This window comes from Solea solea, chromosome 3 (assembly GCF_958295425.1).
Source record: "Solea solea chromosome 3, fSolSol10.1, whole genome shotgun sequence".
Taxonomy (NCBI): Eukaryota; Metazoa; Chordata; class Actinopteri; order Pleuronectiformes; family Soleidae; genus Solea; species Solea solea.
The window spans coordinates 4652717-4667288 of record NC_081136.1 but is presented as its reverse complement, the minus strand read 5'-3'; the positions used below and the strand labels follow the sequence as shown (position 1 = coordinate 4667288).

The 14572-nt window shown below is 37.6% G+C and overlaps 1 protein-coding gene across 1 annotated transcript; it reads left to right on the top strand.

Annotated features, from left to right (window-relative positions):
- Positions 1-713: 713 nt before the first annotated feature.
- Positions 714-14314, top strand: zgc:92429 (uncharacterized protein LOC445063 homolog). The gene is made up of 11 exons (XM_058623681.1): positions 714-926; positions 1897-1946; positions 2066-2122; positions 2760-2914; positions 3753-3856; positions 4369-4421; positions 5286-5356; positions 5665-5767; positions 6164-6283; positions 6953-7015; positions 13747-14314. Exons 1-11 carry the CDS (start codon positions 863-865, stop codon positions 14188-14190), a joined length of 1284 nt encoding a protein of 427 aa, XP_058479664.1. The 5' UTR covers positions 714-862; the 3' UTR covers positions 14191-14314.
- The last annotated feature ends 258 nt before the right edge of the window (positions 14315-14572 follow it).

Sequence of the window (14572 nt, the reverse complement as noted above, 5' to 3'; positions counted from 1 at the left end):
TGAGTATCTGCCGATACTCTGATATCAGTCTGTCAATAACCCAAAACACGACTTGGCAAAAAAAATATATATATATGTGTATATATAGATATGTGTGTGTATATATATGTATATATACATAAACAAGCACTTTTACAAGATAAGCTAGTTCTTTAATTTTATTCTCATAATACTATGACTTTATTCTCACAATATTAGAGCTTTATTCTCATATTCCAACTTTATTCTGCTAATATTACTTAATAATTAGGTTTTATTATGTATGAAATAAATTTACAAAGATGAAGTCTAAGCACAATTTTATTTTTATAAACACAATTCAGTTTTAGTTAGTTTTTTTCAACTTCAGTTTTTGTAATGAACGACAATAACCTTATTTATAAGTTTTTGTTTTTCTGTTGATGAACACAATGTCTCTGAGGCTGAAAGTGTGTGAAATGTTTTTCTCGCACGTTTCACAGATTTATTCCTTCACTGTTGTCGATGATGAAGATGATCGTGGGTGAATTTTTAAATTTCAGAAACAGGAAGTGACCGTTTGTGACAGACGACAGTCTCCACCAGGAATGTGTCCCCCGTTCTCCCCCGTCCTCCCCCTTCAGATAAGTCCTGACAGCTGTAAATGGAGAGTGTGGACGGGGGAGGACGAGGGTGAGTTGCTATTTTTATCTTTCATTCAGCCTGAAACAGTTGACCCTCCTACTCTTCCTCCTCCTCCTCTTCAGCTCTTTCCAGAAGGCCTCCACTCCTCTGCGGTTTCTTCTTCTTCTCCTCCTCGTGTCCTGTGGAGAAACTTCTGGACGTTGAAGTTCTCGTCCTTAAAGAGCGGGTGACGCGTTCAGGACGACACTGAGAGGACAACATGTCTCTGCTTTGTTACAACAAAGGCTGTGGACAGAAATATGAGGGCGGGCAGAACAAAGACGGTGAGATCTTCTCCTTCTTTCACTTTAACGTCCGCGTTTAAACTAAACTCAATGAAGCTGAGAGGGAATAATGGAGAAAAAAACCCTTAAAAGTCAACTATTTAAGTGTTATATTACTTTAATTTTCAATTTTCTCTTTCTGTGTTTTAAAACACGTTCCATCCATAATATTTCCGCCCTTTATATCCATTTTATACTTAAAGTGCTTATTTTCGTCGAGGGTTAGTGCCTCATCATCAAACATTTAAAACGTATAATTTACCCGCAAAATAAAGTCACTTTATCACAAAAATCTCACATAATTATACTTGTTTTAGTAACATCGACTTAAAACAGGATTTCCTGCAAGCAATGGTTGAATTTAACCTTTTATTTTGAAATTTGTTTAAAAAACTGAGCCAAATTTAACACTAAAATAGTTGCATTTAACAATATTCCATACGTTCAAGTTCTTAATCAACTTTCATGTTTGTTTTGTTTTTTACATGAAACCAGATTTTAAAAAAAATCTATTTTTTTGTGAAAAAATCTGCACAAACACAATGTTTTTGTTTGTTTTTACTGTAAAAAGAGAAAAATATTCTTCCACTCTGGGCCACGTGTGTGTGTGTGTAGAGCTGGTATTCTGGTATTCCTCATGTTGTGAGGACCTAAATCTGTTCACACAGTCACATTATGGGAACTTGTCTTCTTTACGGGGTCACTCAAATTAGGATTAGGATTAAGAGGAAGTCTACATGAAATGATTGTAAGTCAATGCAGTGTCCTCTGAAGTCATGGAAACCTGTTTGTGTGTGTGTGTGTGTGTGTGTGTGTTCCCTTTTACGGCTCACACACATGTTGAGTGTGAGCTCAGTGAACAGCTGCTGTTTCGTCTATAAACAGACTCACTATCTCCTCTCCTCTCCTCTCCTCTCCTCTCCTCTCCTCTCCTCTCCTCTCCTCTCCTCTCCTCCTTTCCTCCACAAAGATTCCTGCCTCTTTCATCCAGGAGTTCCCATCTTCCACGATGCTCTGAAGGTACAGGAAAACAAACAAATAAAAGTACAACAACGACAATTTAAACTTCCTGCATAAAGAAAAACCCTCATATGTTTGGTTGTTTGTTTGTTTGTTTGTTTGTTTGTCTGTCTCCTCAGGGTTGGTCCTGCTGTAGGAAAAGGACGACGGACTTTTCAGAGTTCCTGTCCATCAAGGTCAAAACCAACCGTCCTGTGATTTGTCCTTAAAAGGGTTAAAGGGATAGTTCAGAATTTTACTTTTTAAACATGGTCAACAAAGACACGACTGATTAGATTACATTAGATTAAATTAGATTACACTGGGGACATTCACTTGTTATAACAGCAGGTTTAGGAGCAGACAGTTCTGCGCTATGATATAAAATAAAAAGTACCGAAACAAAACTTTAATGGAACAGGTTTTTCCCAAAAAAAACTTTATAAAAACTCACCTCATAAAATCTCCATCAGCTCTCTTTACACCAAACCCCATAGAGAAAATCAGCGATTTTAACGTCACAGCGCACGGGAGTCGTTGATCCACTGCCGCCTCCATCAGGGAGTTCACATGTCTTGTTTTGTGACGTCACTGTTGGAACGTCTTCGTTCGTTCGTACCTCAGTGACACACTTTGACCACAGGGGGGCAGCAGTGGACCGGCAGCTCCTGTGTCTCCTTGAGCTAAAATCACTGATTTTCTCTATGGAGTTTGGTTTAGTGAGCGTGAGTTTGTCTAACATGACATATATTTATATTGAAGATATGAAAACATGTGAAAACAAGTTTTTTTTTTTAGATTTTCCCTCAGACTGAAGTGTCATTTTGACAACAGGGCTGCACCCGCGGTCGCCATAGCAACGAGAAGCCTCAGGAGCCGCTGCAACCGGAGGTGACGTCAGAGAAGGTCGAGACCAAACTCGCCAACGGTCAAGAGATTATTTACCGGGGACCCAAATCTGCAGAGAAGCTGCAGAGAGAGAGACCCAGGTGTGTGTGTGTGTGTGTGTTTTCTGTTAATAATTCATGTTTTAAAATAAAAAAGAAAAGTGCAGTTTTCAACAACAATTTCTAACAGTCAGGTGACCTCTTGACCCCACATTTGGATGTCAGATTCTTCATAATTTATTTAATCATTTCCTGAGAGTCACATGACACAGAAACCATCAAAAGAAATAATATTAAAAAAAGTTAAGTGTTGATAATCATTTAGAAGAATCACTGAAATCCAACATTAATCCTGGTTCGACATCAGCGGGTCACATGACATGGAAAAAATATATATATTATAAATAAAATAAAATAAAGATTTTTAACAATGTTGATATTAAAAACTACTTTTTCATTGATAAGTTTAATTTAAAAGTAACATTAAAATTAAAAATATTCATATAGGGAAAAAAATCACAAAAATCTCAAAGTTATTTAATTTCCCCAGCCGCTGAAAAAACTGTATTTTTTAAAACTACTAAAGTAATATATAATAAAATAAATAATTTGTTGGGGTTTATATCAATATGTGCACACAATTAAAATAAAAACTCAAAGTAAAGCACAAAAACCGCATGAAAACAGTTGTTTTTCCGGGATTTTAATGCAATTACTCGCTGGTTTGCACTGAGTTGGTCACATGACATGGAAGATATATACTTTAAACATTATTATAAAATAAAATAATAAATAACATCCAGTCCAATAGAAATTAGGTTTTGAGAGTTTTGGTTCGTCATCGAGTCACATGATTAAAAAAACACACTTTTATTCACTGTTTAAAACACTCGTCGTTGTTTCAATGGTAACGTGTGTGTGTGTGTGTGTGTGTGTGTAGTTCAGGGGAACCAAAGGTCAAACTTCCGCACAAAGTTTCTGCGTCGTTGACTCAACAACTGGAGAAACTGGAGACGAGTAAAAGAAGCGAAGAAGAGAAGAAAGGTCTGTTTTTCACCCCCTCACACACTTTGTTTGTCTAAAAAAACATGAAAAAGGTTAAAAAATGTGTGGACTTTTTTCAAAGCCGTTACGAATAAATTTCAGACAAATACAGTTCAAATCTAGAAAATATTTGACAACAAGTAATTCATTCATTCATTGATATTTTTTGCTGTGTTTGTATTTGTCATTCTGTCTATAAAAAGCAAAAATGTAATCTTGTGTTTAGGTAAATCCACAAACGAAAGAATTCCTTTTTAAAAAATTCTGCTTTTTTTTTTAACTGTTAAAAAGAGAGAGCACGTTAAAAATAATTTTATTAAAATATATCAATTTGAATCTTTCATTGTTACATTTTACAGAAAATGGTAAATCAATGAAGTCAAAAGTGTGCAAATTTAAAAATATTTGGAGTCCTAAACACATTTTTGATGCAAAAAAAAAATCTCTCAATCCAGATTATTTAGTGGATTTTCTTTGACATCTTTTTGATTTTGTTATTTCTCTGACGTCAGAGAGTCGCACAGTTATCGTCGGGACAAGATGCAAAAACGCTGGATGTAAAACTGTGAGTCTTTACTTTTGTTTTGCTCTGTTTTTATGTGTGAATTTCTTATTTCTCTACTTTAATTGTCTCTCTCTCTCTCACACACACACACAGTAATGCTTAGTAACAGCTCCATCTAGTGGATTCCTATAGACACAACATATGTTGACCATCTACTGCACTGTATCACTTTTTTTAATAGATTCACCCACAGTGTGTTTAGATATAAATAAATGTATCACGTTTAAATTAAGCTTTTCTTTATTTATTTTTATATAACTTCTTTCAACTTTACAAAAATGTTTCACTACAATTTTAGAATTTCTTTTTGTTTTTATGCAGATTCAGATTTTACACAGAGAAGCTTTTGATTATTAAAAAAAGATGTAATGTAAAACACTTTTGATCATTTTATTAAAACAAAGAAAATTGGCCTTTTTTTAAGCAGAAGAACTAAAAAGGGTAAAATTGTTCCAAAAGATGCATAAAACAAGATGATTTAGTACTACTAAAAAATGTCTTTATGGAGATTTTACACAGAAAATATTTATCATCTATCATCAGGAACATATACACTTGTTTACAGTGACAGAGTTGCTACTTTTTGAATTATTCTTTGTGTTTGTATTTTTTTATTTGATATAATAATTAAGTTTATATTTTTTGAGTAATGTTTTTTGAAAAATAACAAAATGAGGTTCCAGAAAATACACAAAACAAAGTTTATTCAGTAAATAGGTTTGAGTAAATTGGGAGATCATTGAATATTCGCTACAAACACATGATCTGATTATGAATATATTATGAATTTTAATATTGTTTTCTGGACGATAAAGATTGACTTGGTCAATAAACGACTTGAATTTTGAATCATTTATGTTTCAGTTGTATGAAGGTCCAGAGTCCGACAAGGAGGTTTGCACTCATCACCCTGGAGCACCTGTCTTCCACGAGGGGTAAGAAACATCCATCCCTCATTTACCGCTTTATCCTCCACCAGAGGGTCGCGGGGGGTGCTGTGCCAATCTGTTATTATTTGTGTGTGTATGATATACGTTGTAATAAATTTAAAATTCCGTAGAAATGACAGAATTCATAATCTTACATATTACTGTAAATGAGTCGCTACATGATGCACACATTTATCAGGATTCATATTCTGACCCTTTAACAGGATAGTTTGTCAGGTTTGAAAACTTAAACCATGTTGCTTAACTTCCTCATCAACTCTGATGATTTTATTTGATTTGATTTTTTGGTGTAGATATAAATACTGGAGCTGCTGCTCTATAACAACAACAGACTTCAATGCTTTCCTGGATCAGAAAGGCTGCACCACAGGGAAACACCGCTGGCTCCCAAAACAGGTACAAGTCACTCTATACTATACTACTGCTGTACTGTGCTACTCTGCTATACCGCTGTACTGTGCTACTCTACTATACCGCTGTACTGTGCTACTCTACTATACCGCTGTACTGTGCTACTCTACTATACCGCTGTACTGTGCTACTCTACTATACTATACTACTCTACTACTATAACTATGTGATTTATATATATATATAATCTTAAATTTGGAAATTTTTTTGGGATGTATTTTCAAAGTTAATGTAACTTAATGTTAATGTATATCCTCTTTAACTCCGGCTTTGACAGACTTTTTATTTTCCCTCAAGTTCATCTTTGTTTTGATTTTCAAGTATCTCAATAGTAATTCTGAATCACCTATATTATTGATGTGTGTGTGTGTGTGTTACCAGGACAAGAAGAAGGTGGCGTGTCGACACGATTGGCACCAAACTGGAAATAATGTTGTTGTGACAATTTACGCCAAGAACGCAAACCCTGAATTTACCTGCGTAGAAGCAAATCCCACAGTGGTGAGTGATTGAAGCGTCACACTACACACACGTTTTAGAAAACTATATATTCTACTATATTGCTGATATACTGTACGTGTTCATCCTTCAGTGTAAAATTTGTTTTACATTTTTGAAAATCTTTTTCTAAAAGTTTACATTTGTCAGTCCCTCTTGAAAGGTTGAATTTGTTGTCGCTTTCAAAAAATCGATTTTTTCTAAAAATTTGAAATAAACAACAAAGTAGTGACATTGGAGGTAAAACATTTGAAAATCTTTGTCTAAAAGTTTAAATTTGTTAAAATGTACACATTTTTACTTTAACAAGATAGTCGTGAAATTGCAGGTAAAATTATTGAAAATCTTTGTTAAAATTTTACTTTTTTTTTTTTTTCTGGGAATGTTTTTTCAAAAAGTTACAATTTGACAGTTTTAATAAAATTTTTCTGAAGTTTTAAATTTGTTATAATTGAACACATTTTTACTTTAAAAAACAGACGAATTCTAGCTAATTAAATGTGTCAGTGTTTTTGCAGAATGAATGTATTGATCAGTGTCTCAGTGTCAAGCCAGATCTGCTGTTTTTGCATTAGAGCTTTATTGATGTTAAATTTATGTTAAACATGTACTGAACATGAATAGTTTTTTTATATAGTGAACATTAACGATGATCAAACTTCTCTCCTACAGCTCTCGTGCCAAATGCAGTTCGAGAACGATAAGATTTTCAAGAGAGACTTTCACCTGTGGGGGGTGAGTGTCAAAGTACACACACTGAAATACACACAACGTCTTATTGAGTCAGGTTCAAGGCTTAAAGGGATAGTTCAAGGTTCCTGAAATTAGCCGTAAATGGCTAAGCTATGCAAAAACATACTAATTTGTTCCTAGCGGCAAAAAATGTCACCTAAAGTACATTTCAAGGAATATTTGTTTATTAGTGCCTGCAGCTGCAAGGCATTCTAGTGAGAACCCTAGGGTTCTCACTAGAATGCCTTGCGCTGCAAGGCATCTCTTGTAATCGTGCGCGTTTATTAGTGCCTGCAGCTGCAAGGCATTCTAGTGAGAACCCTAGGGTTCTCACTAGAATGCCTTGCGCTGCAAGGCATCTCTTGTAATCGTGCGCGTTTATTCTGCTTTTTATTCTCGCGCCCTCCCGTTATTTCGGCACGCTACTCCTCCTGCATCTTTGAGAAACCCCCAACACAAGTTATATCAAAATGTGCGCCTTGACCGGGAATGGTGTGCTATGACTTTTCTAAGATTTTCATATAACCATTGGGATAATATTTACAAAAAACTGAACAAAAATTAACATTGAAGTGGATGGGAGACCGAAAAAAACCAAGCCCGCTTTGGAGCATCACAGTGTCGTCATACTTTAACATAGAAACGTGGTTGGAAGTTTAAACGGGTCACAAGACTTGGGACTTTTCTGACCTAAGTCGACATTTTGATACATGTTACGGTTTTTGAACTATCGCAGTTTAAGTTTTGTACTTTTTTTCAAAGCTTTCTGATTTTATAATGGGTGTGTGTGTGGTCGTTAGGTGTGAGCTAGAGTGACACACTCTAGCAAGATCCAGCAAAATAATCAGAAAAACTTCTAAACAAACTCTTCTCCTGCCCACAATTTCCAACCTACAGAGACAATTTTTACATCAAAATGTTGCCATGGTTGTCGTCTAACCCTGTGTGTGTTTGTCATGTTCATATGACTTGTAGTTTTTCTTAAAATCACCTCAAAGCACAGAGAACTCTGGTCACAGTCTCAATTCACTCCCATGTTAAAATGTCTGCTTTGGAGTTGTGGAAAATCAAGATGAGGGTGATTTTAAAACTGTGATTTCTCTGTCAATTCACGCCCGTTTGTCACAAATTTTGAGATGGGAGCTGCTGAAAGCCTCCTGGCGCTCACAAACCAAAAATTTTATCTCTATCATCAACCGTTCTTGAGATATGACAACTTTAAAACATGCTGTTTTCTCTGTGAGAATGGGAAACAGAGGGGATTGTGAATCTCTCTCTCTCCCTCTCTCCTGTCACTCCAGCAGTTTGCCCCGCCCCCTCCTCTGCCGGCCCTGATTACACACACCTGCTGACAATTAAGCCATGTGGACTATAAAAACTCCCTGTTCCCCTGTTTCAGTGCCAGTGTGTTTTCGTCCATGCCTGATCACCATAGCGCCTCGTCACAGCCCCAGAATCCTCAAGTTTTTGATCCTCTTGGTGAGCGATGCTTTATTTTGTAAGTTTTCTTATCATAGCCTGTTAGCTGATACCTTAGTTAAGATTTATAGCTTTTGTTTTCCTCCTTGGGAGAGATTTTTTGTTTGTTAATTTTCACAGCCTTTTAGGAACTCCAATCACTAGGCTTGTGACTTACCTTTTATTAGTTAGATCCAATCATTTAGATTGCGTTTTGTTTTTTATCTCATTCTTAGTTGGTTAAGGATCGCCAATCATTAGGATTGTGCTTTTGAGTTAGCTTTTGTTTTGAAGTGTTTAGAGCCGTGTTTTCCTCCGTTTGGAGAGTTTTCTGTTTAAGTTTTACATGATAACCTTAGTCCGAGTATGTTTCCTCTTCGGAGTGATTTTTTTTTGTTCCGCGTTTATAGTTCCACAACGTTTCTCTTGTAGAGCGGTGCGCTCGCAATTTGTTATAGGTTTTCATAGCCACGCTTTTGTTTTTCCTCAGTAAAGAGGACCTGCCTTGAGAATTGTTTACGAGTGCCAATAAAGACAATTAAAAGGCCTCTGCTACTGAGTCCTCTCTGATCCGTCTTGTTATCTCCTCTAAAACTTGGTGTTTTTAAAGGGTGAGTCCACCAAAATACCACTCTGTCTAAATGCTTTTAAAGGTTCAATCCACATTTTTAGATTTTATAACGCAGGTGTTCGGAAGGGGGAGGGGGCATCAGGGAGTGGGAGGGGTTTATGAGTTATTCTCTTTCAAAGGGTGATTCCACCAAAATACCACTCAATCCTTTACCAGCACAAGTCCTGCACGCGAAGACACATGCCGCAAGAACTGCAGGCACACTCGAAATTTCGGCACGGAATTGCGGAAATCTAGTTCTGCTTTTTATTCTCGCGCCCTCCCGTTATTTCGGCACGCTACTCCTCCTGCATCTTTGAGAAACCCCCAACACAAGTTATATCAAAATGTGCGCCTTGACCGGGAATGGTGTGCTATGACTTTTCTAAGATTTTCATATAACCATTGGGATAATATTTACAAAAAACTGAACAAAAATTAACATTGAAGTGGATGGGAGACCGAAAAAAACCAAGCCCGCTTTGGAGCATCACAGTGTCGTCATACTTTAACGTAGAAGTGTGGTTGGAAGTTTAAACGGGTCACAAGACTTGGGACTTTTCTGACCTAAGTCGACATTTTGATACATGTTACGGTTTTTGAACTATCGCAGTTTAAGTTTTGTACTTTTTTTCAAAGCTTTCTGATTTTATAATGGGTGTGTGTGTGGTCGTTAGGTGTGAGCTAGAGTGACACACTCTAGCAAGATCCAGCAAAATAATCAGAAAAACTTCTAAACAAACTCTTCTCCTGCCCACAATTTCCAACCTACAGAGACAATTTTTACATCAAAATGTTGCCATGGTTGTCGTCTAACCCTGTGTGTGTTTGTCATGTTCATATGACTTGTAGTTTTTCTTAAAATCACCTCAAAGCACAGAGAACTCTGGTCACAGTCTCAATTCACTCCCATGTTAAAATGTCTGCTTTGGAGTTGTGGAAAATCAAGATGAGGGTGATTTTAAAACTGTGATTTCTCTGTCAATTCACGCCCGTTTGTCACAAATTTTGAGATGGGAGCTGCTGAAAGCCTCCTGGCGCTCACAAACCAAAAATTTTATCTCTATCATCAACCGTTCTTGAGATATGACAACTTTAAAACATGCTGTTTTCTCTGTGAGAATGGGAAACAGAGGGGATTGTGAATCTCTCTCTCTCCCTCTCTCCTGTCACTCCAGCAGTTTGCCCCGCCCCCTCCTCTGCCGGCCCTGATTACACACACCTGCTGACAATTAAGCCATGTGGACTATAAAAACTCCCTGTTCCCCTGTTTCAGTGCCAGTGTGTTTTCGTCCATGCCTGATCACCATAGCGCCTCGTCACAGCCCCAGAATCCTCAAGTTTTTGATCCTCTTGGTGAGCGATGCTTTATTTTGTAAGTTTTCTTATCATAGCCTGTTAGCTGATACCTTAGTTAAGATTTATAGCTTTTGTTTTCCTCCTTGGGAGAGATTTTTTGTTTGTTAATTTTCACAGCCTTTTAGGAACTCCAATCACTAGGCTTGTGACTTACCTTTTATTAGTTAGATCCAATCATTTAGATTGCGTTTTGTTTTTTATCTCATTCTTAGTTGGTTAAGGATCGCCAATCATTAGGATTGTGCTTTTGAGTTAGCTTTTGTTTTGAAGTGTTTAGAGCCGTGTTTTCCTCCGTTTGGAGAGTTTTCTGTTTAAGTTTTACATGATAACCTTAGTCCGAGTATGTTTCCTCTTCGGAGTGATTTTTTTTTGTTCCGCGTTTATAGTTCCACAACGTTTCTCTTGTAGAGCGGTGCGCTCGCAATTTGTTATAGGTTTTCATAGCCACGCTTTTGTTTTTCCTCAGTAAAGAGGACCTGCCTTGAGAATTGTTTACGAGTGCCAATAAAGACAATTAAAAGGCCTCTGCTACTGAGTCCTCTCTGATCCGTCTTGTTATCTCCTCTAAAACTTGGTGTTTTTAAAGGGTGAGTCCACCAAAATACCACTCTGTCTAAATGCTTTTAAAGGTTCAATCCACATTTTTAGATTTTATAACGCAGGTGTTCGGAAGGGGGAGGGGGCATCAGGGAGTGGGAGGGGTTTATGAGTTATTCTCTTTCAAAGGGTGATTCCACCAAAATACCACTCAATCCTTTACCAGCACAAGTCCTGCACGCGAAGACACATGCCGCAAGAACTGCAGGCACACTCGAAATTTCGGCACGGAATTGCGGAAATCTAGTTCTGCTTTTTATTCTCGCGCCCTCCCGTTATTTCGGCACGCTACTCCTCCTGCATCTTTGAGAAACCCCCAACACAAGTTATATCAAAATGTGCGCCTTGACCGGGAATGGTGTGCTATGACTTTTCTAAGATTTTCATATAACCATTGGGATAATATTTACAAAAAACTGAACAAAAATTAACATTGAAGTGGATGGGAGACCGAAAAAAACCAAGCCCGCTTTGGAGCATCACAGTGTCGTCATACTTTAACGTAGAAGTGTGGTTGGAAGTTTAAACGGGTCACAAGACTTGGGACTTTTCTGACCTAAGTCGACATTTTGATACATGTTACGGTTTTTGAACTATCGCAGTTTAAGTTTTGTACTTTTTTTCAAAGCTTTCTGATTTTATAATGGGTGTGTGTGTGGTCGTTAGGTGTGAGCTAGAGTGACACACTCTAGCAAGATCCAGCAAAATAATCAGAAAAACTTCTAAACAAACTCTTCTCCTGCCCACAATTTCCAACCTACAGAGACAATTTTTACATCAAAATGTTGCCATGGTTGTCGTCTAACCCTGTGTGTGTTTGTCATGTTCATATGACTTGTAGTTTTTCTTAAAATCACCTCAAAGCACAGAGAACTCTGGTCACAGTCTCAATTCACTCCCATGTTAAAATGTCTGCTTTGGAGTTGTGGAAAATCAAGATGAGGGTGATTTTAAAACTGTGATTTCTCTGTCAATTCACGCCCGTTTGTCACAAATTTTGAGATGGGAGCTGCTGAAAGCCTCCTGGCGCTCACAAACCAAAAATTTTATCTCTATCATCAACCGTTCTTGAGATATGACAACTTTAAAACATGCTGTTTTCTCTGTGAGAATGGGAAACAGAGGGGATTGTGAATCTCTCTCTCTCCCTCTCTCCTGTCACTCCAGCAGTTTGCCCCGCCCCCTCCTCTGCCGGCCCTGATTACACACACCTGCTGACAATTAAGCCATGTGGACTATAAAAACTCCCTGTTCCCCTGTTTCAGTGCCAGTGTGTTTTCGTCCATGCCTGATCACCATAGCGCCTCGTCACAGCCCCAGAATCCTCAAGTTTTTGATCCTCTTGGTGAGCGATGCTTTATTTTCTAAGTTTTCTTATCATAGCCTGTTAGCTGATACCTTAGTTAAGATTTATAGCTTTTGTTTTCCTCCTTGGGAGAGATTTTTTGTTTGTTAATTTTCACAGCCTTTTAGGAACTCCAATCACTAGGCTTGTGACTTACCTTTTATTAGTTAGATCCAATCATTTAGATTGCGTTTTGTTTTTTATCTCATTCTTAGTTGGTTAAGGATCGCCAATCATTAGGATTGTGCTTTTGAGTTAGCTTTTGTTTTGAAGTGTTTAGAGCCGTGTTTTCCTCCGTTTGGAGAGTTTTCTGTTTAAGTTTTACATGATAACCTTAGTCCGAGTATGTTTCCTCTTCGGAGTGATTTTTTTGTTCCACGTTTATAGTTCCACAACGTTTCTCTTGTAGAGCGTTGCGCTCGCAATTTGTTATAGGTTTTCATAGCCACGCTTTTGTTTTTCCTCAGTAAAGAGGACCTGCCTTGAGAATTGTTTACGAGTGCCAATAAAGACAATTAAAAGGCCTCTGCGTCTGAGTCCTCTCTGATCCGTCTTGTTATCTCCTCTAAAACTTGGTGTTTTTAAAGGGTGAGTCCACCAAAATACCACTCTGTCTAAATGCTTTTAAAGGTTCAATCCACATTTTTAGATTTTATAACGCAGGTGTTCGGAAGGGGGAGGGGGCATCAGGGAGTGGGAGGGGTTTATGAGTTATTCTCTTTCAAAGGGTGATTCCACCAAAATACCACTCAATCCTTTACCAGCACAAGTCCTGCACGCGAAGACACATGCCGCAAGAACTGCAGGCACACTCGAAATTTCGGCACGGAATTGCGGAAATCTAGTTATTATTGTTAGGCCCTGAGATGGGTTAATGACTGGCAGCAACATTGATTTTGATGCATTGTTATTTTGTTTGTAATGTCAGATTTAAAAAAACAAACAAAAAACAACTGAGTGATTTAATCCTAGCATCAGAAAAAATCACCTTCCCAAAAACTGCTGAAATATTATATATTAATATTTTTTTCACTTTCACTGAGTCTGAATCTTTTAAAACTACTTCAGCCTGAAATAAACATGTCAAATATTAATTATATTTTTGGCATTTAACCCTTTAAAGGCTAGTAAGTTTACACAACTCAAAATTTTTTAGGGTTAAAAAATATTAATATATAATATTACAGCAATTTTTTGGGTAAGTGACATTTTTTGGCGCTAGGAACAAATTAGTGAGTTTTTTTAAAAAAATCTGACAAATCTCGATTTCACTGTTAGATTTTGATTATTGTATACAGTAAATGTACAGTAAATGTATTCTCCTTTATTTAACCATTTTATGTTTGTTTTTTGCTCCTGCCTCAGGTGGTGAACGTCAAACAGAGCTCAGTCAACATGGTTCCATCCAAAGTGGAAATTTCCCTGCGTAAAGCCGACCAGGTGTCCTGGGGCAAACTGGAGGATCCAAACTACAAACCAGAACCTGAGCCCATAGAGAACTCATTCACCGAAACCACCGAGTCCACGCAGCCCGACTGGGACATCGACGACGACGACATCAGCGACTCGGATGAGGAGTGGGCTTACGACACGCCGCCGAACAAACCGCAGGATAAAGGCGAGGACGAGGAGAAGAAGAACGCCCAAAAGATGCAGAACGCACAGAGGAAGGAGGTGGAGGAGGAGATAAAGATGGCGATGGAGGAGAGAAGGAAGGCGGAGGAGGAGAGGAAGAAGCTGGAGGAGCAGAGGACACAGGAGGGACAGGAGGGATACGAAGACATGCCTGATCTGGAGGAACTGTCCTGAAAATCAAGGTCTCATTTTAATTATCAAGGTCCGAAAAAAAGTGATTTGATTTGAAGCTTCAAATTTATAAGAAACCTGGAAGGATGCACCAAAACATTTTTAAATAAAGACCTTTTTATGTTAATCTTAACAATCTTCTGTTTTCTATTTTTCAATTAGAATCACTTTTATGCACCCCAGCTGCCGTGGCTTCTGTTATGTTCCAAAACCTGCAGGCGCAGTAACTTCACTCTGTGTAAGAACGTTTGATAAAGAAAAAAAGTTCAAAACTACTGTACTGTATGAGCTCCTGTGTCCGTGCGCTGTTAAAAATAACTCCATAAATTAAATTCACTATGTTGAAGTTGAAGGGAGAATCATTTAAATTAAATATGCATTAGTG